This window comes from Poecilia mexicana, unplaced genomic scaffold, assembly GCF_051168715.1.
Source record: "Poecilia mexicana isolate PSO_F unplaced genomic scaffold, ASM5116871v1 scaffold_14, whole genome shotgun sequence".
Taxonomy (NCBI): Eukaryota; Metazoa; Chordata; class Actinopteri; order Cyprinodontiformes; family Poeciliidae; genus Poecilia; species Poecilia mexicana.
In genome coordinates, this window is record NW_028263383.1 from 12,515,738 (window position 1) to 12,542,189 (window position 26,452).

Here is a 26,452-nt window from a genome sequence, read left to right on the forward strand (position 1 = left end):
CTTTCTACCAAAAACTGGATGGTAAAAGTTTTCAGTCGGGTTTTTGGTCTCATCTAAACCTTTTTTTGAAGGACAGTTTTGTTTACTGAGAATTCATAATTATCTTTATTGTTTCTGTTGTTTTGTTTATTTTGGATATTTAAAATGTCTTCCAGTGTTAAATGTTCTCCAGAATTTAACATTTATTGATCTTTATCAGGAATATGTTTTTCATTATTATATTACTGGAAAATTGAATTAATATGAGTTATAACAGCATTTATTTTCTCTTTGGGATCAGTAAAGTATTTTTAAATCTGAATATTATCCAACAGTTTTCTGTACTGAAGCATTAATAACCAGAAAAACTGTTTTAAACGTTTTTTCTTCTTCTCACCATAAAGAATAAAAACATTATTAGTTATGTGAGTTAATATGTTCAGGTTTACTGTGATCAATTAAAATCATTTTCAGTGCTGCTTTTTGCCAGATGTTACATTTGGAGCAGATTTTGTTCATTTTGTTTTCAAACCTTCTGCAGTTTGAAAAAAAACCATTTAGTATGTGAAATAATTTCATGAAGAAAAGCAAATAATCTGAATGTGTTTGGGTGAATGTGAGCTTTCAGCTGATCCTTTCTGTCCTTCATACCTTCAGAAGCTCAAATTAAGTTTAAATTAAATTTAACTGCAACAGATTATAATAAAGGCACCTTCTGTTGTTTTACACAGAACCTTTTTTCCATGAATGGATTTTCATATTTTAGCATTTTTCACCTGCCAGCTTTTTGGTAATTGGATAAAAATCAGGATGTTTAAAGTCTGCACACAAAATGATCTGATCAGATAATCACATCAAGCCTGAGCTGGAAATCCTTCTGCTGGAGCGTTTTACCCAGAACACGGAAAATATTCGCTCTGGCAGCAAAACGCTTCCAGAAGGATGGAGCGACTTACGGAGAGAGAGCGCTGCTTCAGAAACCAGAGGAAGAGGAGCTGAACGGCTCTCAGATGATAAGTGCTGCTGGAACGAGTTTCTGGTGGAGGTCCGGATCCGAAGCGGCTCTGATCGGACCGGCACAGAAAACAGGATTCAAACAGAGGAAAGAGCAGCAACAACTCAAACTGGGCCTGTCTCAACACACGAGGAGTCACTCATGACCAGTTTTCTATTTCCTTACCAAAGCTGGTCTGCAGTCTGCCAGTTTACACTTTATAATTCATTTATTTGTTGCTTTGTTTATTTTGGATATTTTAAATGTTCATTAGAATTTAAATTTTATTGATCTTTAAGAATCTTGCATTATTATGCCGTTATTACCATTAAATTACTGGAAAATGGTCTCAAAACACCAATATCATCATTTACTTCTGGGACAATTTAAAATTTGTTATTGTGACGGGTCTAACTCACAGGCTTCTGGAACAGCTTAGGATCGGCCTATTCAAAACACGTTCATTAAATATTAGGCACAAAACTCTGAGTCAAATTTCAGTTCTGCCCATTTAGGGTCTCTGTCACTTTAAATCCAATAATCTGCTGCTGGCCACGCCCCCAACTCAACCTTTACACTCAGGAAATGGCTGCAAACAGATGCACAATTATACAACTGTACATCTTTGAAAAGCATTAGTGGAGCCTTCTGCACAGCCTGTGTGTGTTTACCTTTGATTCCTGAATTACTGATATGAGTGACTGAACTTTTGCTGCCTGTTTTTCTGCAGGTGAGCATCGGCTGCCCGGAGAAGATGGAGCCCATCACCAAGGTGTCCCACATCCCCGCCAGCCGCTGGGCTCTGTCCTGCAGCCTGTGCCGAGAACACACAGGAACCTGCATCCAGGTACGGAGCCCCAGAACGGCCCGGGGCGGCAGAGGCCACCCTGTTCCTCTATATTTTTATAGAAATAAATGTCAGAGGATGAGAAATGTGAGTAGTAGGGAAACATCAACAACCTCTAGAGGGGTAAACAACATATTAGATATTTACAGTATTTTTAGAATAACTGAAGGTCACATTGTTATCTTGGTTTCCTATTTCTAACAGCGTTACAAACATTTTTCCACGCCGTCATGATTTCTGTGTGAATTTAACCTGAAATGAGGCTGAAGTGTGGAAACAGCTGAAGAACTGTGGATGCTGACAGGGGCATGACTTTGGTGATGACATTTGATCAAACATCAGTTTTCTGTTACTTTGCATTAAGTAAAGCACTTTGAAGCGCCTCGGTGCTGGAATGCGCTTCATAACCGACCAGTGGAAGTAGAAATATTTTCATCAATATATCGATATTGAGGAATTATTGACTTCAACCAAAGTCTTAATTCTGGCTGAACAGTTACCTGTAAGCTACTTTTATCTTATTTCTAGCGTATTAAGACATTTACACTAGAAAATAAAGAAAAATACTTGGTAACATTTTGTGTTTCCACAAATCTGTAATTGAACATAATTCATTCAGTTCAAATGGTTTTTAATTTTGCTCCCCTGAAACAAACCCAGTTAGCTCGTGTTGTCCAGGTGAGCCCCTAGCTGTGTGTGTGTGTGTGTGTGTGTGTGTGTGTGTGTTCTGGAAGGATTCTGGATGTGCAGCAGATGAGCCGTTTGTGCAGCCGTGGGAGTGTTTGCTTTGACCGTATTGATGCTGTAGATTAACTGTGAGCCTTTGAGCCGATCTGCCCACAGGGAGGGAATCTGACTCTCATGTTTCTGTAGCTGGAGGCGGATGAACGAACACACACACACACACACACACACACACACACACACAGTAAAGATGCTGATGCTACATGGCAGCGCGATGAAGTGGAGGATTTTCCTCGTTAAAAGTTTCAGAATTGATTATTTTTCTTTCTCTTCTGAATAACCTGCCATGAAAAAGACTAAATGTTTTCTGCATCATCATTTTGTTCGTTGTTTCATCTTCAGCTGTATAAATGCCTTGGTTTGCAGTCAGTCAGGTTTATTCGTGTTGCTCATTTCAGGCAGTTCAAAGTAGGAACAACACAGTCCAACATCACATATGGATCAAAATGTTTTTATCTATTTTGGTTCAGAAGCAACTCCACATCCAGCTGGTGTAGATTTAAAGGAGCTCAGTGTTTCGGCTGCTGTGCAGTTTTCTGGAAGTTCATTCCAGATGAACTGCAGGCAGTTCATGTGATTTTATAACAGATTTATAATGTTTTACTCCTTTATTCTCTTTTAAATAGGTTTTATTTGTTCCAGTTTATCACAAAAGTTGTTAATTTTGTCTTAATTCACTATTAGCACAATTTCCCAATAAAATATTAATAAAATTTAATATTTTATTGATCTTTGACTGGAAGATATTTTAAATATCCAAAAAAAAAAACATAACAGACAATAAATATTTTATGATGCCTCTGTAAACAAAACTGCACTTAAAAATTGTTAATCATCAGATTGGAAATTAGTGAGCTGATTTTAATTAATCATTTGATTAGTTGATTAACTGATTTTTATGACGGGCAGATTAAATATCTGTCATTAATTTCTCAGATATTCAGTCAGTCTTTGTTTAGACTCTATAAATTGAAGTATAAATTTCACAGTGACAAAGTTTGTATTGATCCATTAAATGTAACTAATTTTTCAGAGTGTTGGTCCTCAGTCTGACTCTGTTTCTGTATGAATCTTTTCTTCATCAGTTTTAACTTCCTCGTTTACATCGTTTGTCTCATGACTGCCAGTGTTCACTGTGAATAATATGCATTTAATAACTTCACTTTGGTAATTATCAAATCCTTCAAGAGGATCAGTTTGACTGCAACATGAACAGGTGAGCCTGGAAAACCTGCGGCGTGAATCTGAGCGCCGGCCTAATGAGGTTATCCACTAAACCAGTTTGGAGACTTTTAGACATTTTGACTTTAAATATCTGGGATTTGAAGGATGAGAGGCTGAAATAAAACTTTGATCTGGTTTGGACCAAAACTTAGTTTGAGCTGAAGATTGAAACCCAAAGCATTCTGTCTTATATAAACTGGTACTTAACGACTTAAATAGCTGTAACATGCAAACCCCTGGAGGGTAAAAATCTTAAGCTACACACTGATTTTTCCTTTCATAAAATTAGAAAAAACTGTCAAAACTGCAGATTTTACACAGCTGGTCAAACACAACTGAAAATATTAATTAATCTCACCCAACACTATGCAAACCCTCCATCTGCGCCGATGAAGACTGATTCACCTTGAAGCTAAAAGTGAAACTGACAGCATGACCTTTATTCCAGTTGATTTACAGAAATATTTAGAGATGAAACTTCTCAGAAAGAAATGGTTGAATAAGGAGAAAACATGAGCTCTACGTAACGTACCTGATGCAAACTGAACCAGGGTATCAGAAAAGGCTCAAACATTTGAGACATGTACCATTTATGATGGACAAATCCTCTAAATTTCCTCACATTCAGCACTCATTCCTTAATAACCGACTTGTAAACACTGGGAGAGTTTAAACGTGATGCTGATGGCAGTGCAGCCTCCGAAAACCTTTGCGATTTCTGTGGCAAAAGACAGAAATGAACCTGCAGATTGAAGAATACAGACAGAAGTCTGTTTAATATGCAGCCAAAAAACCAGATAAACATTTTAAAACTGGCTGCAGGTTAAAGCCAAAGCATTTTTTACAGTGTCGTGGCTCACGCCGAGCAGCCGGCTCCTTGCTGAGTTCAACCTTTTGACAGTAAATAAGTGTGAGCAGCCGCAGCAGGCTCCTTCTGACGCTTTATTGGAAATAAGTGCAGTTTTACAGTGTACCTTTCATCGCTTTGTAACAAAACGATGCATCTGCTGTGTTTACACAAGAACGGCTGCATCATCAGGAACATGATTCAGTGAAATGATGACTTGTTATAAAGACGTTCATAAGATCAGACCTGGAGTCCAGAGGGAGAGAAAAGGAGTAAAAATCAACATGTTTGGATGTTTTGTAATTATTAAAGCAAAAATAATTTATGTTAAATTTACTCTAATTTATTAAAATGACATTCATTCAATGTTTAAACGGATTTATAAAGGACGTGAACTCTTCTTGTTCTGGTGACTGCAGAGTGAAAACATGTAGCAACACGTGGCTACATGTCCAGCTTAGCTAGCAGATAATAGCTTCATTAGCTAAGCTAATGCTGCTAGTTCACCAGTAAGTACTACAGTAAATATCACTGATATTCATCTCAGTACTGCACAGAGGCAGGTAAAGTACTCAAGTAGTTGTACTTGTGTTGCTTATAGGAACGAGGCGAGAGCTAGTTCTAAGCTTATGCTTGTTTATTGTTGCCATAGCAACTGCCTACCAAGATGGCTGCCATTGAGTGTGGAGTGTGACATCACATGAGAACAAACAGGAGTTTTAGGGACCCAACAGTTTTAGGGGTTTTTAAGAAATAATGGTGATAAATTTCTTGTGATGATAAATGATCAGCGATACGACAGGCGCTCATCCCTACCTGAACAGTTTACAGGTAGAATAAGGATTACAGCTTGGTAAATTAAACTCCTGTGAAGGTTTGAATCAGAGGGAAGAGGAGACGGAGGTTGTATGTCTGGAGTTGTTTCCCAGATGGCGGAGCGTTTAGGACCAGGCAGGTTTGGTCGCTGGCGCTCGTACACAAACGCAGCGCACAGCCCTGCTGAATGCTGAACTGCTCTGACAAGTACAAGCAGCAAACCTGCTCACACATTCACAGGCGCTCAGGAACACGGCGCCGACAGCGCTCACACTGGCGGGATCGCGCCGCGCCTGAGGAGACGCGGTGGGAGGCCGCCGCTCTGGATGACCTGCAATGAATCGCGCTGAGAAACACTCAAACTATCACAACTTACCAAAATGCCAGCGGAGGTTGGCGAGGGATCCGTGTTTGTTGTGACCTGGTTTCTTTTTCTGCTTTGTTGCACTTCTGTTGGAACATCAGTGATGGAGTAAATGGGCAGAAAACACTTTGGAGTAAAACTGGGCTTAAAAATAATGTTAGATTTTTTATTTTCATCCCAGATTTTTAGGTTTTTTTCTTTTTCTTTTCTAAAAATGAAATTAGAAATGACTTTTATGTCAATCATCTCTTCTAAGTTGTACAATGGAGAATCACAGCCATGATATAAGAATGTTTAATCACGAGAATGTTGCTATGACGTCAGCAGAACTAGATAACAAGGCCAAGAAAAAGTTTAATTAAATATCGAGGAAAGTAGGTCAGCTATGCTAACTTGACTATGACCATCTTCACATGTAGATGTGCTGCAGGATTCGTTGTGTTTCGGTTCAATTAACATATAAAAAGGTGACCTAAACACCAACTGTGACAGATCATCAGTAGATCAGGTGATTAAATTAGCTAATCTACTTAGCTAACAGCAGCGCTAGCTAATCTACCACCGCTGTGTTAGCCTTGCTAACAGCAGCCCTAGCTAATCTACCATCGCTGTGTTAGCCTTGCTAACAGCAGCCCTAGCTAATCTACCACCGCTGTGTTAGCCTTGCTAACAGCAGCGCTAGCTAATCTACCACTGCTGTGTTAGCCTAGCTAACAGCACGCTAGCTAATCTACCATCGCTGTGTTAGCCTAGCTAACAGCAGCGCTAGCTAATCTACCACGGTGATCGCTTATTAATAATTGCAAAATAAACATCAAGCCTGAAAACATAAAACGAACCGACTGAATGTTCTGTTTTTTATGAGGGAAATGTTTGAGTGTTTTTTTGGTGTTGAATCCTGAAACATTAGTGGTGGTGTTGTTGTCAGTTGCTATGGCAACTGAGACAGCCATAAAAAAGTAGTTTGGAGTTGTTCACAGAGTTGTTAACAGTTTTTCTGCGTGATCTTCCCGTTGCTGCGGCGCTCTGCACTAAACTAACAGCTGCATCAACGGTTCTGCTGCAGCAGCGCCGCCGCGGATGGCAAGGAAAAGAATCTGTTTTTACCCTCCAGTGAAACTTCCTGTGATAAACAATAAAATGCAGCAGGTCTCTAGAAACAAGGAGCGAATTGGTGGAAAAAAACCAACAATTAGCCTTCAAACCCAAACTGAGCTGTGGTTTGAGGTGGAAATGTTTTTGTCGCCCTGCAGTGCTCCACGCCCTCCTGCATCGTGGCCTTCCATGTGACGTGCGCCTTCGACCACGGCCTGGAGATGAAGACCATCCTGGCCGAAAACGACGAGGTTCGCTTCAAGTCCTTCTGCCTGGATCACAGCTCCGCCGCCAACGGCACCAACGGAGCGGCCAGACCCGAGCAGCACCACGAGCCCAACGGCTCCGGCGACCCGGAGCAGAGCCGGGCGTCCCAGCCGGTGTCGGCGTCGGAGCGGGCCGAGCGGGACCAGCTGGAGAGGGAGAAGGTGAGCCAGAGGAAGCAGAAGCTCCAGGAGCTGGAGGACGAGTTTTACAGACTGGTGGAGCCGAGCGACGTCGCCGAGAACCTGGGGCTGCCGCTGCTGCAGGTACGCCGGCTGCATTCACAAAAACACCCTGAAATATTACTGGAAAAACAAGGACATTTCTGGGCTCCATAAGTTGAAATGTAACAAAAAACTTTTGATTTTAGAAACTGAGAAATTTCCATTTATTTTCTACATAATTTCTGAGCTTAATCTCAAAGTTTCTGTCTTTTGTTGGAAACCTAATAATTGTTGTAGTCAGCGACTCGTTCGCTGCCATGATTTAGTGATTTGCATCCAAAAGAAATAAAGCCTGCTTCCTGTGTTTACTTTGCAGGTGGATTTCTTATATCAGTTCTGGAAGCTAAAGCGAAAGGCCAACTTCAACCAGCCGCTGGTGGCGCTAAAGAGAGACGAGGTGGACAACCTGGCCCAGCAGGAGCAGGACGTCCTCTACAGGAGACTCAAACTCTTCACTCACCTGCGCCAGGACCTGGAGAGGGTGAGTGGCAACGTGTCCGTCTGGAGGAAACGCCGCAGCTGCGTTTTATTCTGAAAGGTTAACCTCCTGTTGGCCTGGTTCCACCATGTTGAGTCTGTGGTGGGAAGAAAAGCTTCCAGTTAAAGAGGCGGTGGGAACTTTCTTTGCTTTTGTTGGAAACCAGAAGATGGCGAGACGAAACGCGCTGCTGTTTCAGTTTGAACAAGCTGTGTCTGACACTTTGACATAAACCTTGAAGTAACACGGCGAACGTGGCATTTTATGGGTTTGGTGGCTGGAAACCCTCAGACTCTTGGTGTGATTGTTGAAGATGGAGGCGAAGGAAGAGTTGTTGAGTAAATGGTGTTTAGTGAAGTGAAAATATGAGGTTTGGTCCCTCAGGTTCTTCTACCAGTCAGAGGCTGGAAGCATTAAGAGAGCCTGCAAAACTTTGGAAAACATTAAACTAATTGTGAAATAATTGTTAACTAATATAGTAATAGATTAATCGTTAATTGGAGTATTTGCTAAAAAAAACATATTGAAAGGAGTAATTAAGCTGAAACCGTATAAAAAATCTAAACATTTTGCATTTCAGACCAAAATGTCTGTAAATCTGTTCTAACAGTGTATAAAAAGGCCTTAGTAGTTAAAAAAATATACAAAATGTGGCCATTTCTAATCCAATGAATCATCAGAACAATCGATTAATCGATCACTGAAATGTCCCAAAGTTTTTAACCATGAATCAGTTTTTCTGTCAGGCCTTTTAATCACCAGGTAGATATAAATGCTGAGGCATATATATCTACCTTTATACAGAAAGCATTAGCCTGCTTTCTGTATAAAGCAGGCTAATGCTAGCAAAGAGCTAACACTGATGCACGTCAGTCTGCTTGCAGCTCACAAGGTGAAACAATGAAATCACAGGAACCAGAACCGACTCAGAATATTTCTGTAGATGATTCCTGCAGGTTCAGTCTGGCGCCCCTGCTCCCCGACACCCAGTTCTCAGGTAAAGAAGGAAAACCTGGTTTGATGTGCAGCTTTTTAATTCAGCTCAGCTTCTTTAGCTCATTAAGGAAATCTAAGATGCTTTTTATCTCCTGGAAACCTTCCGAGCCGCGAACCAACCCGTTTTCTCTCATCAGGCTGCAGACTAAACATTCTGGTTTCTGTTTAATATTTCTTCCTCACGTCTCTGTTTTCATGCAGCCCATTTGGCCCGATCAGAACCGGTTCGGTTTAACTCGGCTGATTCAATTTGGCTCGCAGTGGGGCGACCATCTGGCAATTAGGCGGCAGCAATTCAACCAGATGACTTAAAATTCTGCAGCAAACTGAAAAATAATGGATTTCTGTTTTCATCTCCTCTCTGCTGGGAAGAAACGCCAGGAAGGAAAAATAAATAAAACCTCCTGAAAACAGAGACGCTTTATTCAGGTACTGGAAATCCTTGAACATGTTTCAAGTTCCAGGTTTGGAAAGTCTTTGATTTCTATATAAAGTCCTTGAAAGTTCCTCATATTCAAACTGCACAGACTGATAAACTGTAACCTAATGTTTGATTTTACCTGATATCTAAAGGTAACGAAGTTCAATCAGACCAAACTTCTCTTGTTGGGTCAGCCATAATTACCTGAATTATTTCTATTTGCTAAATGCCAGAAAACTCAGTGAGAAGATTTATTTAACTTTTGTTGTCAGCGTTTCTGTTTATGACTTAGAGGGAATGAAAGACATGGAAAACATGTTTGACCTGTTTTACTTCTGCATTTCTAAGTTTGTGCTGCATTTTGTACCCTAAAGAAAAAGATTTAAAACTTCTGATATCTCACTATGAGATTTTAACACAAATGGAAAAACTTTACCTTGTAGCAGAAAGACGTTCAGCAGTCCAGATGTTCTGTCAGAAACCCGAACGCTGTGAGGTTGGCACACATGCAGCGAGTAGCAAGACGCCTGAGCCTTAAGAAGTCCGACCCTCAGTGGAGTCGTCAGTTCAGCAACAAGAAAATAAGTCATTAAGTTCTTTATAATATGATATAATACGATAACTATATAGATATAGATGCGTTGTCATGGTTTCAAAGTGTGTTTAAAGCAGGTCTGGCTGCAGCTGCAGTCAATTACAACACACTGTGTAAAACTCATTAACCGCCAAGTCAGGATGCCATACAGCTGTTAATAAAGTGTATGATGATCTACGTCATGATTCTGTCACTGATTAAATACAGCCACATGGTAATAACAGCTATACATGTCTGAGCTAAGGTATGAGTATCTGACAACGCATGCTGATCTGACAGAACACCGGATGAAAAATGCAAAAGACAAAAAGAATAAAATGTCATATTTTAGCTTTTCCCTGCTGCATAAAGTATAATAATATCACAAGACATCAATAAATGATAGTGAACTGAAACTGCATTCTTTAGTTCATTTGTGTTTTTTCTCCAAACTGCTGGAAACGTTTGAAAATGTACCTAAAACCTCCTGAATTTCACAGAAACGTTTGTTCTTGGCGAGCAGCTTCCTGAGGTTTGGTCTCCGCTTTGGATGATAAAGTCCGGCCGGCGGAGCCGTTTGCCTCCTCTGTCAGCGCTCAGCCGTTATCGATCGCTCCAGACCTGGCCAGCCTCCTGAGCAGTCAGCGTCTCTGTCCACTCCTCAGCGCCTCTCCCTCTGGACCGGCCGCTATTGATGCGTGAGCGGCGAGGCGAACCGAACCGCTTCAGGCTCTGAAGTCACCTCGGCTTATCCCATCCACACCAGGCCAGCTGCTGAAGTTATGCACTTTAAGGGCCACAAAAGCAGCTCTCTGATTGGCGGCTAATGCTATGCTAAAGCTAACAGCAAACACCGCAAATATGCAGAGCTGGTTAGTAACCAGTTACATTTACTTCAGCAATTTTATGGGAAAAATATACTTTTAAGAGTATTTTATTTCTACTCTTACTTGAGTAAAGTTTCTGGATATTTTCCCCATTTGGACCTCGGGGCTTCCAGTCCATATTCTGCACAGATGTTCTTGTACACTATGCCCGCCACTTGGTTATGTCGTTCCATGTACGCTTTCCCTGCCAGCATCTTGCACCCTGCTGTTATGTGCTGGACTGTCTCAGAGGCCTCCTTGCACAACCTACACCTTGGGTCTTGTCTGGTGTGGTAGATCTGAGCCTCTATTGCTCTGGTGTTTAGGGCCTGTTCCTGGGCGGCCAGGATGAGGGCCTCCGTGCTGTCCTTGAGTCCAAGGACAGCACGGAGGCCCTATATATATATATATATATATATATATATATATTTGTGTACGCGCACACAAACATGCAGCAAACACTGCTGTATATATATACAGCAGTGTTTGCTGCATGTGTGTGTGTGTGTGTGTGTGTGTGTGTGTGTGTGTGTGTGTGTGTGTGTGTGTGTGTGTGTGTGTGTGTGTGTGGTACCTTTGCTGCGTTACAGGTCTTAAATTTAATTCATAATGTTAAAAACTTAGATTTGAGTTGGTGAAACCTGCAGAAACCATAATCAGTATTCATGACAGATGAGACGGCGACAGAACAACGATGTCCGACATCATGGTACAGATAATTACTGACATGTTATTCATTTTTACTTTACCAATAAACATAATTAAGGTAAAATGTCAGATCTTTTGCATTTATAATCGGTAATGTTTCTGCTGATTTGGTTATTTTAAAGCATGTTTGTGTTAATGCGGCTCTGCGTCGCTTCCTTCTCGCGGTCTGAGAAAGCTGCATCGATTCTCGGTGCTGCTGGCAGGATTGATCTGGACTCGGCCGCGTTTTGGCAGCTCGCCGCTGCTGGCTGTCGATGAGCTGGACGAACTTCCTTACACTTCATCTGTCTTCTTCAGGCCTCGTCCTTTAATACATCTATGAACTTTGCCTCTGTTTCTGTCACTGGAGCCACTGAAGAAAAAGAACTCAGCAGTTTTAATACTAACCTCTAATAATCAGAAATTTTGTTTCAAACTTCTGACTTTTCAAACTCAGAAATTTTCATAATTTTTTTTTTTTAGAATTTAGAATTTTTGGAACTTTCTTTATTTTTCCTAGAAAAATTTTTGAGATTAATATCACAATTTCTGATTTTTTTCAAGCACATTTTCCACTTTTCAAACTCAGGAAGTTCCTTGTTTTTGGTATTGAGATTTTGGCCGAATGTCCTCCTTCCTCCTGCGTACAGTGACCCACCGTCGGTCTCATCTCGTGGTTTCAGCCTTTATTCTCCTCGACAGTTGTTAGAAATGTTGCAGCGGTGTTTTCAAGCTCGGCCTTCTGCTGTCGTGTTTGTGTGAAGAAAATATTCCACTCGTCTCAGGGTTTTCTGTCAAATTGAAAAATCTTCTCCATGCCACCATTTGGGACCTCGGGACGCCGACCCGATCAGAACCCGCCGGCTGAACCGTCTGTCCTGCTGCCGCTGTGAATAAATGTGTGTCGGTGCCGGAGGATCCGGGGGGCTAACGTCGGGCGGATTATCTGCCTCCTCTCCCTCTTTGAAGTGCTGCCAATGGAACGAATTGCACCGCGCGCTCCCTAATGCACTGCTGAGCTTTCTCCGTTTCTCACTCCCCTCCTGAGCGTTGCCCAGAAAAAGTCTTGCTCCTTATCACCACATTATTCATCTGATCAGTATGCAACAGGTGAAAGCCGTGTGAAGCACAGTGATAGGATAGAGAAAGCTGCTTTTATTATCATCTTTCTGCTCCACTGGTACAGACATGTTGCAACGGGGCGTCACGCAGGAAAAGGCAGCTTGCTAACCATGGCTAGCATTGATTTTAGCTCTTAAGTTGTCAACATAAGGTAGTAAATCTTAAACCTCTTATATAAAAGAAAAAGTGATGCTGAGCTTTTGCTAATAATTGCCAAAAATACGACAACCAGATAAGATCAGGAAAAAGTTTTAGTTAAAAAAAAAAGATCAGGGCGGGGGAGTAGGCCAGTTATGCTAGCTTGACTATGACAACCTTAACGTGTAGGTGGTGCTGTGGAATTCAGTGTGTTTTGGTTTAGCTTAAAACATTTTAAAAAGGCAATCTAAACAAAAACCTCCAACAGATCATGAGTAGAGCAGGAGTTTAAATTAGCCAGCCTACCACTGCTGTGTTAGCTTAGCTATTAGCAGCGGTAGCTAGTCTACCACTGCTGTGTTAGCTTAGCTAATAGCAGTGGTAGCTAGTCTACCACCGCTGTGTTAGCTTAGCTAATAGCAGCAGTAGCTAGTCTACCACCGCTGTGTTAGCTTAGCTAATAGCAGTGGTAGCTAGTCTACCACCGCTGTGTTAGCTTAGCTAATAGCAGTGGTAGCTAGTCTACCACCGCTGTGTTAGCTTAGCTAATAGCAGTGGTAGCTAGGCTACCACAGCTGTGTTAGTTTAGCTAGTAGCAGCGGTAGCTAGTCTACCACTGCTGTGTTAGCTTAGCTAATAGCAGTGGTAGCTAGTCTACCACCGCTGTGTTAGTTTAGCATAGCTAGCATTTTTTGGTGTTGAATCCTGACACATAAAGATGTGTTGTTGTAGGTTGCCATGGCAACCAGTCTGTGCGTAGCGTAGCCGACACAGAGTGAGAAAAGAAGAATACGAGCGGTTTAGAGTTGTACTGAACGGTTTTTCTCTGTTATTTTTCCCTTTGCTGCGGCGCAGACCCACCACATAAGAATGTAAAAGTTTTGACTTTTGGTGTTTAAATTACTTTTAGATGACTAATTTCTGAAGAAACATGAACACCTTTGGGTCTGATGCTGGTGTAGATATATTTAGACAAATTCTGAGCAAGACAATTAAACAAAAGGACTTTCCAACCATCACCCCGTAACAGAACAATGGTGGTTACATTTGGTGTCAGAACAATGCAGCCCAAAGCGGCAATGAGAGCAAATCAGAGCCAAAAGTGTCAAATACTAAAGGCCAGCGTGAGAATATAAAACATAAACTTTGATTTGTTTTGTTGGACTGGAAAGCAGCCATGAAGAAGAAAAATGTGTTTATATTCCTCAGAGGTATGTAATAACCAGCCAAGAAATTTATTGACTGAGGTTTAATTTTCCAGTGAATACAGCAATAATGAAAATCTAACTTGTGCTTCGATGAAGTCAGAGAGGGCAGGTTTCTGCAGTAAATACTTTTATGTTGGATAATTTTAATACATTTTTGCAGCATTTCCAGCTTGGTGGAGCTAAAGTGAAGCACAGTATTAACTTTCAATGTGATTCTGAAAGTCAGTAAAAGTTGTTTAACAATAACTGAATAAATATTTTGAAAATTATTCTGTTGCTTATTTATTACACAATCGATGTTTCCACCATCACAATAATTTGACCTTGTTGAAATCTGCACCTAAAAATGAACCAAAGTATGAAAAAAATAAAATTACTAATAAAAACTAACAAACACTAAAAATTAATTAAAATGAACTGAATTAGACAAAAAATGACAATGAATCTAAACTAAAATGAAAACCTGAACGTATGACTGTATATTTTCATATCGGTAACGGCCGTCTCTCCTTTCCGCCGCCGGTGCCGGTTCCAGTACCGGTTCCGGTACCGGCTGCTGGCAGGCGCCGCTCCGTGTCCGGCCCTCTGCTCTCACTCCATAAATACTTTTCATCAAAGTCGACCCGGCAGGAGAAGAGCAAACTAATGAAACGCAGAGCAAGGAGATGTTTTCATTATTTCAGCTAATCGGCTCCTTCTCCCTCTTTCGACCTGTTTGACGTCCAACAAACGGTAAAAACCAGAGAAAAGGCGCCGTGATGAAGTGTATCAGGAGGTAATCATGGAGTCCACTGAGGGGCGAGAAGGAAATCTGCGTTGAGCTTTCAGATGTGTGGCTGGAAGCAGCAGGTAATCTTTGTTGGTACACCGTGTTCAGAGGGAAGAAAGCTGCTGCAGCCTTGGCAGCAGGTTACAATTTCACAGCTTGTTTGCTTTCCACAAAACTCCCCTGGTGCTTCTGTTCGAAGAGAACAGACGAAGTCTGGAGGCCAAGCGAGACCGTCTGGAAAACTTCAGCATGTTCAAGCTGGAGATGGAAAAACAGGAGATAAAGTTAATTAAAATACATCTGGAGCCAAAAGGACCAGAAATAAAACTTTTTTCTACTGTGTTGAACAGGATTAGTGGACTTACACCGATTCCTGTCGGGTTCAGAAAAGTTGATTGATTTTCATCTCACATAGGCCTGTCACAATAATCAATATGTAAATTAATCAAATGAAAAACTAAAACAAGCTCAATAGTTTCTATTTGCATGATTTTTCATTTTTCTCTTTCTACCAGAAACTGGATGATAAAAGTTTCCAGTCTGGAGTTTTGGGCCAAACAGCCTTTTTCTGAAGGAGCATTTAGTTTCATTTGTCTTTGTGGTTTTATTTAAAATGTCTTCTGCTTCCAGTGTTAAATGTTCATTAGGACTTAAAGAATATGTTTTACCATTATTATCATTATTTTACTGGAAAGTTGTCTGAAAACAACAATATCATCATTTATCGCAATAACTTCTGGGACAATTTATCGCCTTGCAACATTTATCGTGACATTCCTGGCTTCACATTTTGCTCAGTGTCTTGAGAGAAATATTTATAAGCTTATAAATATTTATATTTATAAACGACTGAATGTTTTCAGCCAATAATTCCTGAATATTGATGACAAAGTTCAGCCTCGCTGGCAGGTTGTTTCATTTACAACATGGGAAAACGTCTTGGTGTCAATGAAATTATCTGCCAGTGAAATTGGAACATTTTCATCAGTAAGAAGGAATTATTGACTGAAAACAAACTCCTGTTTGTTGCTTGAAAGTTAGTTTTGTCTTAAATCAAGTGAAGATATTTGTTCTAGAAACTAAAAAGGTTTTGTTTCTGCAGTGTGTGCAGGAACAAAAGGAGCGCTGACCGTCGGTTTTTAAGGAGCCGTTAACTCATTCCAAGAATAAAATGCACCAGAAGTTAGAACCTCTCTCTATTTGCCAGCTGGCTCCAAGGACCTTCAGGATTTGTCATTCGGATCATCTTTGCTGGGTTTTTCCGTACATGCAGAAGCAAACCCGTCGACCCGGTCGTTGTACGCTCGCCCGGCCGCTCGCCTGGCATCGGACCACCTCTGCTGTTACGCAACGCCAGCTGGGGTCAGAAAGAGGACGGCGGTTTGGAAACCCTCTGATCCGTCACCCGATGCTCTCCGCTGTGCTGACGCTTCACCTAAATGCCGGGTCGGCTCTAAACCCGCGGTGCGAACCAGATGATCTCCGCCGGCCGCAGAGCCATGCGGTTCTTCCACGCAGCGCAGCTGAGGTTGTTACTGCGGGCCAGACGGAGCGAGTCCTGCAGCAGACGGCGCTCCCTGTTGGACCAGCATCAACCTGGCTCCCAACGCTAAGCCTGGCCCGCAGGCCTTCCTCTCCAGGCTGCTGCTCCTTTCCAACATGCTTCAAGTTACTCAGAGACGTCCAAAACCAGCTGTTTTTTCTGTGTAGTCAATAGCGACTCTTATATCTCAACATTCAACAGGCGGATTAATGGTTTCACCAGGTCTCTGTCGTACGCTCAGGACTGACCGGGAAGTGGGTTCAGGTTCACTCCAGATGTGAAGCGAAGTGTAATGCGACCTCCTGAGGGAGGCAGTCTGTGCTCGGCTTAATAAGCTGTTTTCTAAATAAACTCGTACAGTGAGAGCTTACAGCCTCTCCGCTGCAGGAGTTCAGCAAATGTTCACGTCTGCAGGTGGATTCTCCAGAGATATATAGAGCTGAAAAATCCTCCGGCAGAACACCGACTGCTCCGTCTCTGCAAATAAAACGGTGACATGCTGGAACTTCCCCAAGCGCTGAAGCTGACGCCCCTTTCACAAAGTCCTGAATCTGTAAAGCACGAAATAATGTCCAGATAAACGTTTACTCCGAATCCTTTTCACATTTAGGCCAGAGTCCAACATGAAGTTGTTCACAGATGCTTGGCTTTCAAGATGCTCTGAAGCTGAAACGATTAATCGGTTTAATCATGACTAATCATGATTAATCAACTGATTTAGTAATCAATTAAGTGTTAACTGCAGAACAAAACTCTTTCAGCAGCCATTGTACAGCGCACAGAGGGAAAAACAGCTGACCAAGTGCTGAAGGTCAGCTTTTGTGTAGATGGACTGAGAGCTAAACGGCTCTTTGGATTACTTCGGTTTCAGACGTTGCATACAGCAAGAAGTGAAAATGTTCCAGGAACGTTTATGCAAAGCTCCGCATGTTTAATTTAAGTAAAAAGAAGACAAAGCTGTTTGAAGTGCTCCTGATCTCCAGAACTCACCTGCAGGCCTCAGCCCGGCTCTTTGTCGAAGTCAACCTGCAGTTTAAATGATTAAACTTCACCTAACTTCAAAATGTCAGTGGTGAAGCGAGAACGCTGGTGTCTTTGATCTGCTTTCTCGTCGCGCTGCGTCGGTCTGGGAGCTGAAGGCGAGAACAGGCTCTGCTGCGTCGCTTAGCCTGCAGCTCCGTTTGCTCTGCCAGGAGCCGCCTGTTGAGAACCTCTGCTGCTTCAAATGCTGCGTGGAACCGAACCCTGAGGCGACAAAATGCACAGAGAGCTGATCCTTCGGCTCACGCCTTTGATATTGCTGTGCCACAAGGTCACAGAGCCGCTTTCCAGGCTACAAGGAGAGATCACAAACGCTTAATGATGCCACTCAGAGCACAGAGGGAGATCTGGCTCATACAGCAAACCTTGTTTTCCTTTATGAGGTGGAGTTCATATATTATTATTATTATTTACATCTGCACAGTAAAAATGCCAGTGTTGAATTAACAACAAGTCAGCTGGTGTTAAATTCAACAATAGAGTGTCACATGAACATTACAACGGTGTTGGTGTGAAAATATATTAAAAGTAACACCAGTGTAGTGTTGATCACAAAACACAATGTGGTGTTAAAGTAAATAACTGACCCACAAGGTGCCAAAATCAATCAAATCCAGTGGAAAATATTCAAAATAATACACAGAAATGGAAAGTTTAACTTTTCTTAAACCCATTTCAGTATTATAGACCAACATTAATTTAACAAAAAAATGGGTGTCAATCTTTTAACACTTTCAAAAGTGTTACTTTAACACCAGCTGACTTGGACACATATAGACACTTTGGGTGTTAATTCAACTCTGGCATTTTTACTGTGTGGAAAGTTCTCGCAGCACTAGAGGGCAAAAAGACGTGTCGCCTTTTTTAGTTGAACTGAAACACATTGAATCCTGCAGCACATCTACATGTTCAGGTTGTCAAAGTCAAGCTAGCATAACTGAGCTACTTTCCTCTGACTCGCCGTTTCCTTCCAGTTAAAACCTTTTCCTGTTGCCTGGTTCTCGTCGTGTTGATAATCGCTACCAGAGCACTGCGTCCCGTTCTTTAATATATCAGACATACGTTTAGTGTTACGTTCACAGCTTGCCCCCATCTTAACGCTTGGCCACGCCCCTAACCGTCTCGTGGCTCCGCCCACTTTGAAAAGTGCAACCCGACTAATTCTGACGGTGAATCTGGATTTCTTTATCCCTCCTGCTGTCGCTCTGACAACCTGTTCACTTTTACCAGGTGTTTGTTTTTCTGTTTGTGGTTTTGGTCATTTAAAAAATGCATCATCAGTAACAAAATCAGGTAAAGTAAAATGTTTCTAAATCAGTTTCTTTCAATAAAAAACGTCTGAACAGAAGCTGCAGGTTTGAGTCTGAAGGATTTCTGGTTAAAACATGTTTGATTCTCATTCACTGGGAGAAAATCCAGAAATTTTACTCAAGTACAAAGTACAGCGTAGTAAAAACAGACTTGGCAGTAAACTTTTTGAAATAAAAAGTTACGGTAGAGATTAAACTAGTTACTTCCAAACTGATCCCGTTTCCTGATCCTGCAGGATTTCAGGAGGTTCCTCTACAGAGACGTCGCGTTTTCCTCTTGCATTCTGAGTCACGGTGATATTTCCTGACATTTCCTCCCACCAGCTTCTGTTTTGGTGAAAGGGCAGAGCGGGCGACGTTTCACCAGACAGTGTGGTGGACGGCCGCGGCACCTTTTGTTTTCAGGCCAAATCTCACCTCACTCCACGGCCCATTTCACCAGCTGCTTCTTCAAATCCCAATTTGTTAAACAGAAAACTTCAGGATTCTTTCATGTCCCACTAACCCCCCTCCCCATCCTGTTGCCCCTCTGATATGAAATAAATATGAGGCAAGAGACGCATAAATATTTATAGCCGCTCCGGCTCTATAATTCTGCAGTGTGTTGTACTATGTGTGTGTGTGTGTGTGTGGTACATATTTTCAGACCCTTGGCCGGTGCAGGTGCCAAGGCTGCTGCAGAGATAAATAATTCACTGGAAGTTAAACCTTGAATTCACATCACTTTGAAAAGACAATAGGAGCAACATGGCAGCAGAGCGCGCACACACACACACACACACACACACACACACACACACACGTTCGACACAGATGGCCTGCCATACAATAATCATGCATGAAAACTGAGATGTGTTAACATAATATAATATGAGCTCTAAAGTTGATCTGTTTTGGGTTTTATTGTTTTGACGCGTTTCCGTTTATTAACCATTTATTGACCAGCTCTTGGAGTCTCTCTCACACACACACACACACACACACACACACACAGGCTCAGTAGCTAAGTTACACACAGACAGCGCTGCATCAATAAGTAATGGGGCAGATAGAAGGACCCCCCTCCTGGTTGACCCAGGCTTTTAATATTTTACAGAAAGGTCTCAGAAACGCTGCAGCTGACACGGCTCAGCATAAAATGTCTCTTCACTGGGCCTGACGTCAAGCGGCGCCCCCTACGGTCCAATGTAATATCTGAGCCCGTCCACTCCAAGAGTTTTTCCTAAAAACTGAAAGTTTTTCTGCAGAGTTCATCTGAATATTCAGAGAGTAAAAAGTGTTTTTCAGATGATTTCATCTTTTAAAACTGCAGTTTGTAACTGTCACCATGTTGTAACAGTTTATGAAACAGATAAAAATGAATCTCCCAGAAACAACCAATCAGAGCCAGGAGGCGGGTCTTAGCGCTGTCAATCATTCTTTGTGTGACGCTGCTCATCTCCTCTTGCAGCTAGCACAGCTTGTCCTGAATGCTAATACTAGTCAGCTTAACCACTGACGATGGCAGATAAAAGGTTTCCCTGTAACGGTACTCAGTCGGTTGTTGCTAGGCAACCACATGCTACCCAGCAGGTTGTTGCTAGGTAACAAAGAGTGAGTGAGTCAGGCTGCGTTCACACTGCAGCCTGAAGTGACCCAATTCCAATTTTTTGGCCGTAATGTGTCCGGTATCCGATCTTTTCATGACAGTCTGAACAGAACAGGTCCGATTCTTTTCAAATGCGACTCGGGCCACTTGGGTATCCGATGCGTGTCGGATTCACAACGTCTAGGTAGCATTCATCCGACCTGAACGTCACCGATACTCGACAAAAGTCACTATTCTGCCTTCTGATGCACAAGCAGGAAGAAAATCAGCAGCAATGATCCTCCTTTAAAGCGAGGATGAAGTTGTTAACTTGCTGCTCCGGTCGGACAACGTGTAGCTAAGCTCCACCGTTAGCCTCCATGTTTACTTCCAAACACTGAGCACTTCTTCTTGTCATGGCGGTCGGCAGAACAACGAGAATGCTGATGTTATTGCGCCCTCTACTGCGCATGCGGGACACGTTCAGGTTGTTTCCCCGTTCACGCTGCAGATCGTTTATCTGGAAGTGTGAACGGCCGCGGAAAAAAAACCTGACTAGCTTAGCTTGCTGAGCGGCTAAGGCCTTTCCTCTGCCTACATCTCCCAGAATGCTGTGCGGTTAGATATTCTGCTTACTGATATTGATCACATATATTGTTATTGACTTATTGTTCAGCCCTAGCTTAAAGTTTCATATTTAGTGTTGTTGCTCTGTCTCAGATTAGACCCATCGAAGCGTCGCTGTGGTTCTGAACTCGTTTGGTGTTTTGGCTCCAGGCCTGTTGGTGAAATGACTCTGATGCTAAAAGTGAGACGGCCATTCGGGATCAGAATCAAACTTGTAGTTTTTATTTAATTTTTAAAGTGCAGCGTTTAATCGCTGTCCAAACTGTGTCGGTTTCAGGCTTTGAATTGATACCAGACGATCACTTTAGATCCCATAAACAAAGGCAGACTCTTACACGCATCAAAGCAAGATGCTTTAAAAGCTAAGAACACAAACTAACCGATAAATTACCGACATGCGCCTTATTCCAGTGCAACTGTCTCCAGTTGAAATACAAGTGTTGCCAGGGAGCCGCAGCCGTTTATGGCTGTTTTCTAAAGGCAGTTCTGGGAAGCTGATGATTATTTGCTGGAATATGAGGAGCTTAAAAGTTACTAAATGAAGCTTTTATTAGACAACATTATTTATTGGACAAGATTTTTCTCCTCGTAATGAATTTTGCTAAATATACTATTTCAGTTTTGTGTTTCAGGTCGTCTTGTTGTAGCATGATGGCATATTTTACACGTGTGTGTGTGTGTGTGTGTGTGTGTGTGTGTGTGTGTGTGTGTGTGTGTTTACCGCCATCTTTTAATCCAACTGACTGATCTGTTTGTAAGTGTTTACCAGCCTGACTTTGTGTTTTTGTGGGTTTAGTGTAAAACTGCAGCTCGTCTTCAGTGTGTAAATCCAAAGCACAATAAATTGAAGTTAATTGGAAAGGTTGCAAAGATTACAGTCAGCTGAGTTTTCACCGCTGCTGCCAGTAAACGCATCACTTCCCAAATGAAGTTTTCACTCCAAAAAGCTTTTTGATGATGTTCCTCATGCTGTAATACTATCTAAGCCAGCCTCTGGAGCCATTAGGAATAAAACTCCCTGTTGAGCTCGCTGAGCTTCTGCAAACTCATTCCTGAGACGTCCGCTTACCCCTCACCGATCACGTAATAAAACTCGGCTAATTAGGCTTTACACCTCGCTGTGGGGAGCCCTTCTGCTGCCGACTGAGTCTGAAAAACTTTCTCTGCAATATTTCAGCCAAGAAAATGACTGAATTCAACAAACACCATGCAGAAGGGAACTTTGAACGTGGCAGAGTGTTGGTGCCGTAAAACTCAGGATCTGTTGGGATTTTCCTGAAGCCACTTTTCAGTTTGAGAGAAAATTTAAAACAACCAGTGAGAAACAGCTGTGTGGATAAATCAATAAACCAACCAATCAAGTTTATCTGTACAGCACATTCCAGCTGACAGGCAGTTCAAAGTGCTTTATTGGTGCCAAAATTATCATCAAATATGTTGGTCAACGTTTCATTTATTATGGTTCAAACGCAACTAACCAGGTGTTGCTCGGCTAAGCTAACAGTGGTGAAAGATTAACTACAGCTGCCATTAGCTAAGCTAACACAGTGGTGAAAGATTAACTACAGCTGCTATTAGCTAAGCTAACACAGTGGTGGTTAATTAGTTAATTTAAACACCTGCTCTACTGATTATCTGTCAGAGTTCCTGTTTAGGCCTTTTTGTTAGTTTTTTAACTGGACAGAAACTAATCCTGCAGCACATCTACATGTTAAGGTTGTCATAGTCAAGCTAGCATAACTGAGCTACCTCCCTCTCCCTTGCTAGTTTTTTATTCAACCTTTTTCCTGATCTTGTTACCTAGTTGTGTTTTCAGTATCACAGCTCTGCGTCCATCTTTCTTTCATATATCAGGCGTACATTTAAGATTTAGCGCGTTATGTTCACAACTTAACAGCTAAAACCAATGCTAGTCATTGTAGCAAACTGCTTTTTGGCCTCCAGCAGGAAGCGGGGCTGGATCTCTATGGGACCGGTTAGCATAAACTAGCATCTCCGCTGCGTCTCTTACTTTTGTTCTGGGTTTTAGTCACATTTCACCAGAACAGGAATCCTCTCTGGGACACAGAACCCGTTTTCTTCCTGAACTCGACATGTTTTCAGTTTTTTCATAATTGTTTGAGATGAACGCGGCACCGTCCGGCATTTGGGATGAACTTTGTTCATATTTTGATATTTTCTCATTGTGACGTTTCCTGAAAACATCCACATTTGACTCAAGTGTTGTGAATGAACCAGACGCTTCAGAGCGCAGGCGTCGTCATCTGGGCTTTCCCTGAAAACTGAATGCTGCAGTAATCTTCAAAGTTTTAATAAAATCTCTCGTATTATTCTGGGATTTAGCAAATGGAAGTATCTGGTTTCAGATGTTCAGCAGCTCCTCTTGTTATTTTACTTTACTTAGCGCTTTCAGAAAATGCAGTTCAGTTTTTAAAAGAAATAAAAGTGTAATTTCATTATTAGAGTACTTGGCATTAAGCCTCCTTATTGAAATTCAGATTACAGTGTGGACTAGTTTTGTGCAAACCTCACCTGCAGAGAAAGGATTTTGTTCTCGTCTTGCACAACAATCAGTTCTTTAAAAAATCGTGTCTGGAAACTTCCAGATGCTCATACAAGCCTCTTCTTTAATCCTGTCAGGGTTTACGCGTTCTGCATGCACACAGCCAATCCACGCCGTCTGGTTTCATTGTCAACTGAGATTTTTGGAGACAATTTAATCCTTCCACAAATCCTGTTTTGTTTGCGGACATGAAAGGGTTGGCCCAGTAAAACCTCAGTCCAATGAGGATGAGTTCTTAGGAGTAATGAGGTTTTCATCACTGGGATTCGAGCTTTTAAATATTTACTATTAGATGTCTCCACACACTTTCTCTGCATTTTAATGAGTCTGTGTGCGAATGCCCTCCATCTCGACACGGACTGAGCATGAAGACTTTATAAGGAGGAAAGAGAAGTAAGACAGGTGAGAGAGGAGAGGGAAGGAAATTAATTCAGAAAGCAGCAAGAGGATTAGTTCACGTTGAAAAAGGAAACTGCATAAAAGCCTGTGTGATTGTTTAGGAATGAAAGGGGCGAGAAGAGAAGAGTTTGTGTCACAAGGTTTATGCAGAGTTTATTGTTTTGGCAGAAATCCAGACTTCCTCTCTGGATCCCTTCAGCAGGATGTCTGAGTGTGTTCATGCAGCGTGTGCACTCCTTTTATCTGCTCCTGATTTATAAAGACGTTACTACAAAGAAAGAAGTTAATGAATCAAGTCTTACTGTCCTGAGGAGTCAACAGGCTCCGTTTTGTTTCTGCTGTTATCAAAGTCTGTAGAGGTTTAAACACCATCAGTTAGCAGGACAGGTCATCATTTATTACCAGGTTAAAGGTGCAGATGAGAGCAACGCTGCCTGGAAACGAAGAGCATGGATTGGTCACCGCAGCAGCAGCATTTGGAATCCTGTTTGCCTTCGTGATGCTGGTGTGTGTCGGTGTGTGTCGGTGTGTGTCAGTGTGTGTCGGTGTGTGTCAGTGTGTGTTATTGAAATCACTTTCTTGGAGCTCTGGCAGCAAAGCCTGGGGCCGTTCTGCAGATATGAGGCCGATGTGGTCCAGTCAAATCCTCTGACTAAGCCGTGCCGACGCCCCTCAGCTACGATCTGTCCAGGACAATAATCCACTGCCTCACTTTGAAACCTTTGCACATGCTCCAAAGGCTCCCACTGTTTCATGTGCGATGGAAGTTAATGTCACTTTTATTTCAGTCCTGAAAACCCTTGAAGTCACCAAACAGATTCAAGGTATTTTATTGCCATCGTGAGTTTTTGTTGCAGCCGTCCATCCCTGTGTTTCCAGCCCAGAGGGAAATGCAGAGAATCGTTAACGTTTCGGTTATTCATGGAAGATTTGCCTATTTGTGGATTTTTTTATAAACCACATTAAAATATTCAAAAGAAAATGCAGCTTGGGAAGTTGAAATATGAAGGCACAACATGCTAGCAGAGGGGATTCATGTTTACAGCTGAAGGTTATTAGGTTTAGGGGCGTTTGGAAGCTTCATTTTGCAATTATTGCAGCTAACCTAATATTAAAATTTGTCTGATCTTGAACATGTGGACCCGTTGCAGCATGACGGCCCGCTAACGATGACTAGCATTGGTTTTATCCGTTATGAGATTTATAACACGCTAAATCTCAAATGTATCCATGATATATAAAAGAAAAAGAAACGCAATGATTTGCTACCAATTGTCAACACTACAATAACTAGATAAGGTCAGGAAGAAGTTTTAAGAAAAATATCAAGGAGAGGGCAGCTGGCTAGTTATGCTAGCCTGACATGTAGATGAGCTGTGGGATTCTGTGTTTCAGTTCAGTTAGACAATAAACTAAACACCAACTCTGACAGGTGAGCAGGTACTTAATGCAGCGGTGGTCGGCTAGCTAATTTAGCTTAGCTAATTTAGCTTAGCTAATAGCAGCAGTAGCTAATTACCACAGCGAGAACTTATTAATAATTGTAAAATAAACATTTAGCAAACAAAACTGTAACCAGCTAAATGTTCTGTTCTTTTAGAAACGTCTGAGCGTTTTTTGGTGTTGAATCCTGAAATATTAGCAGTGCTGTTGTCAGTTGATATGGCAACAAGTCTGTGTGTAGCGTCGCCGACGAGAAAGAAAGGAGAAAATGAGTAGCTGAGTTTTTTCCCTTTGCTTCGGCGCACTTCACTAAATTATTAAGAATCGTCTTTTGCGCTCCGGCGTCGTCACATATGAGAAGTTTCTGTGTCCATAGTGACAAAAATGCAAGAATCAGTAATTTGTAAAGGAAAAATGATTTAGCTCAGAACTGCAGGCTCTTCCACAAACGGACTCGCCTCCAGGTCTGTCTGCAGGTTTACGTCTGCTGATGTGTGGAGGTTTTATTTTTATATTGGTTTCAAAACGTCAGTCAGATAGAAGCTAATCTGCTGTGATCCAACATGGCATCCACAGAGTGCTGTGTGTGTGTGTGTGTGTGTGTGTGTGTGTGTGTGTGTGTGTGTGTGTGTGTGTGTGTGTGTGTGTGTGTGTGAACATTCAGGCTTTAAACACATTAAAGGTTTTCACTTTGGAGCAAAACAAATATTTTAAGCCCCAGTAATGAGGGAAACGGCACATGGAGACAAGAGGCCGAAGCTGAACATCTGCTCTCTGATTGGTGGGCGATGTTGCCATGGATCCCCCAGGTGGGCGGGGCTAAGGCGACAGCAGCAGGAGCTAATAAATCATGTAGTTTGTGTGTGTTTGTGCGTAAGTGATAGACTTTGGAGTGTGGGCTTGATTATCTGGCGGCTGTGTGTTTCTGCACATCAGCTTCATGAAGCTTCAGTCGGCTGAATCCTTCGCTGCTCTGACCCACTTTCCCCGTTTCCTCCCTCGCTGCCTCTTCTCCATCCTCTCTTCTCCTTCAGTCCACTTCTCCTCGCTCCCTAATGCCCTCCTTTATTTTCTACATGCCCTTAATCCTTTTTCATGCGTATGTCTCATATTAGGGCCAAATGTTTATTCTTAATTTGCATTACGTCTGATTTTGTTGCTCAGCTTCAGGTCAGATTAAAAACTCCCTCTGCTGCTGATTAAAGGGAAACAAGATTAACACTCATCCTGATTTAAGTAGAAATACTGAAGCTGCCCAAATCTGTCATAAACTGACAATTTATCTAAGGAATACATATTAAT

At 41.9% G+C, this 26,452-nt stretch overlaps 1 protein-coding gene across 1 annotated transcript in view; it reads left to right on the plus strand.

The window, feature by feature from the left end:
* Positions 1–26,452, plus strand: part of jade2 (jade family PHD finger 2) — a 153,230-nt gene that overhangs the window by 100,923 nt on the left and 25,855 nt on the right. The window contains exons 8-10 of the mRNA XM_014985165.2: positions 1,704–1,820; positions 7,069–7,440; positions 7,715–7,879. Of these exons, the coding sequence (XP_014840651.2) occupies positions 1,704–1,820; positions 7,069–7,440; positions 7,715–7,879 (654 nt within the window). The remainder of the gene's footprint in view (positions 1–1,703; positions 1,821–7,068; positions 7,441–7,714; positions 7,880–26,452) is intronic.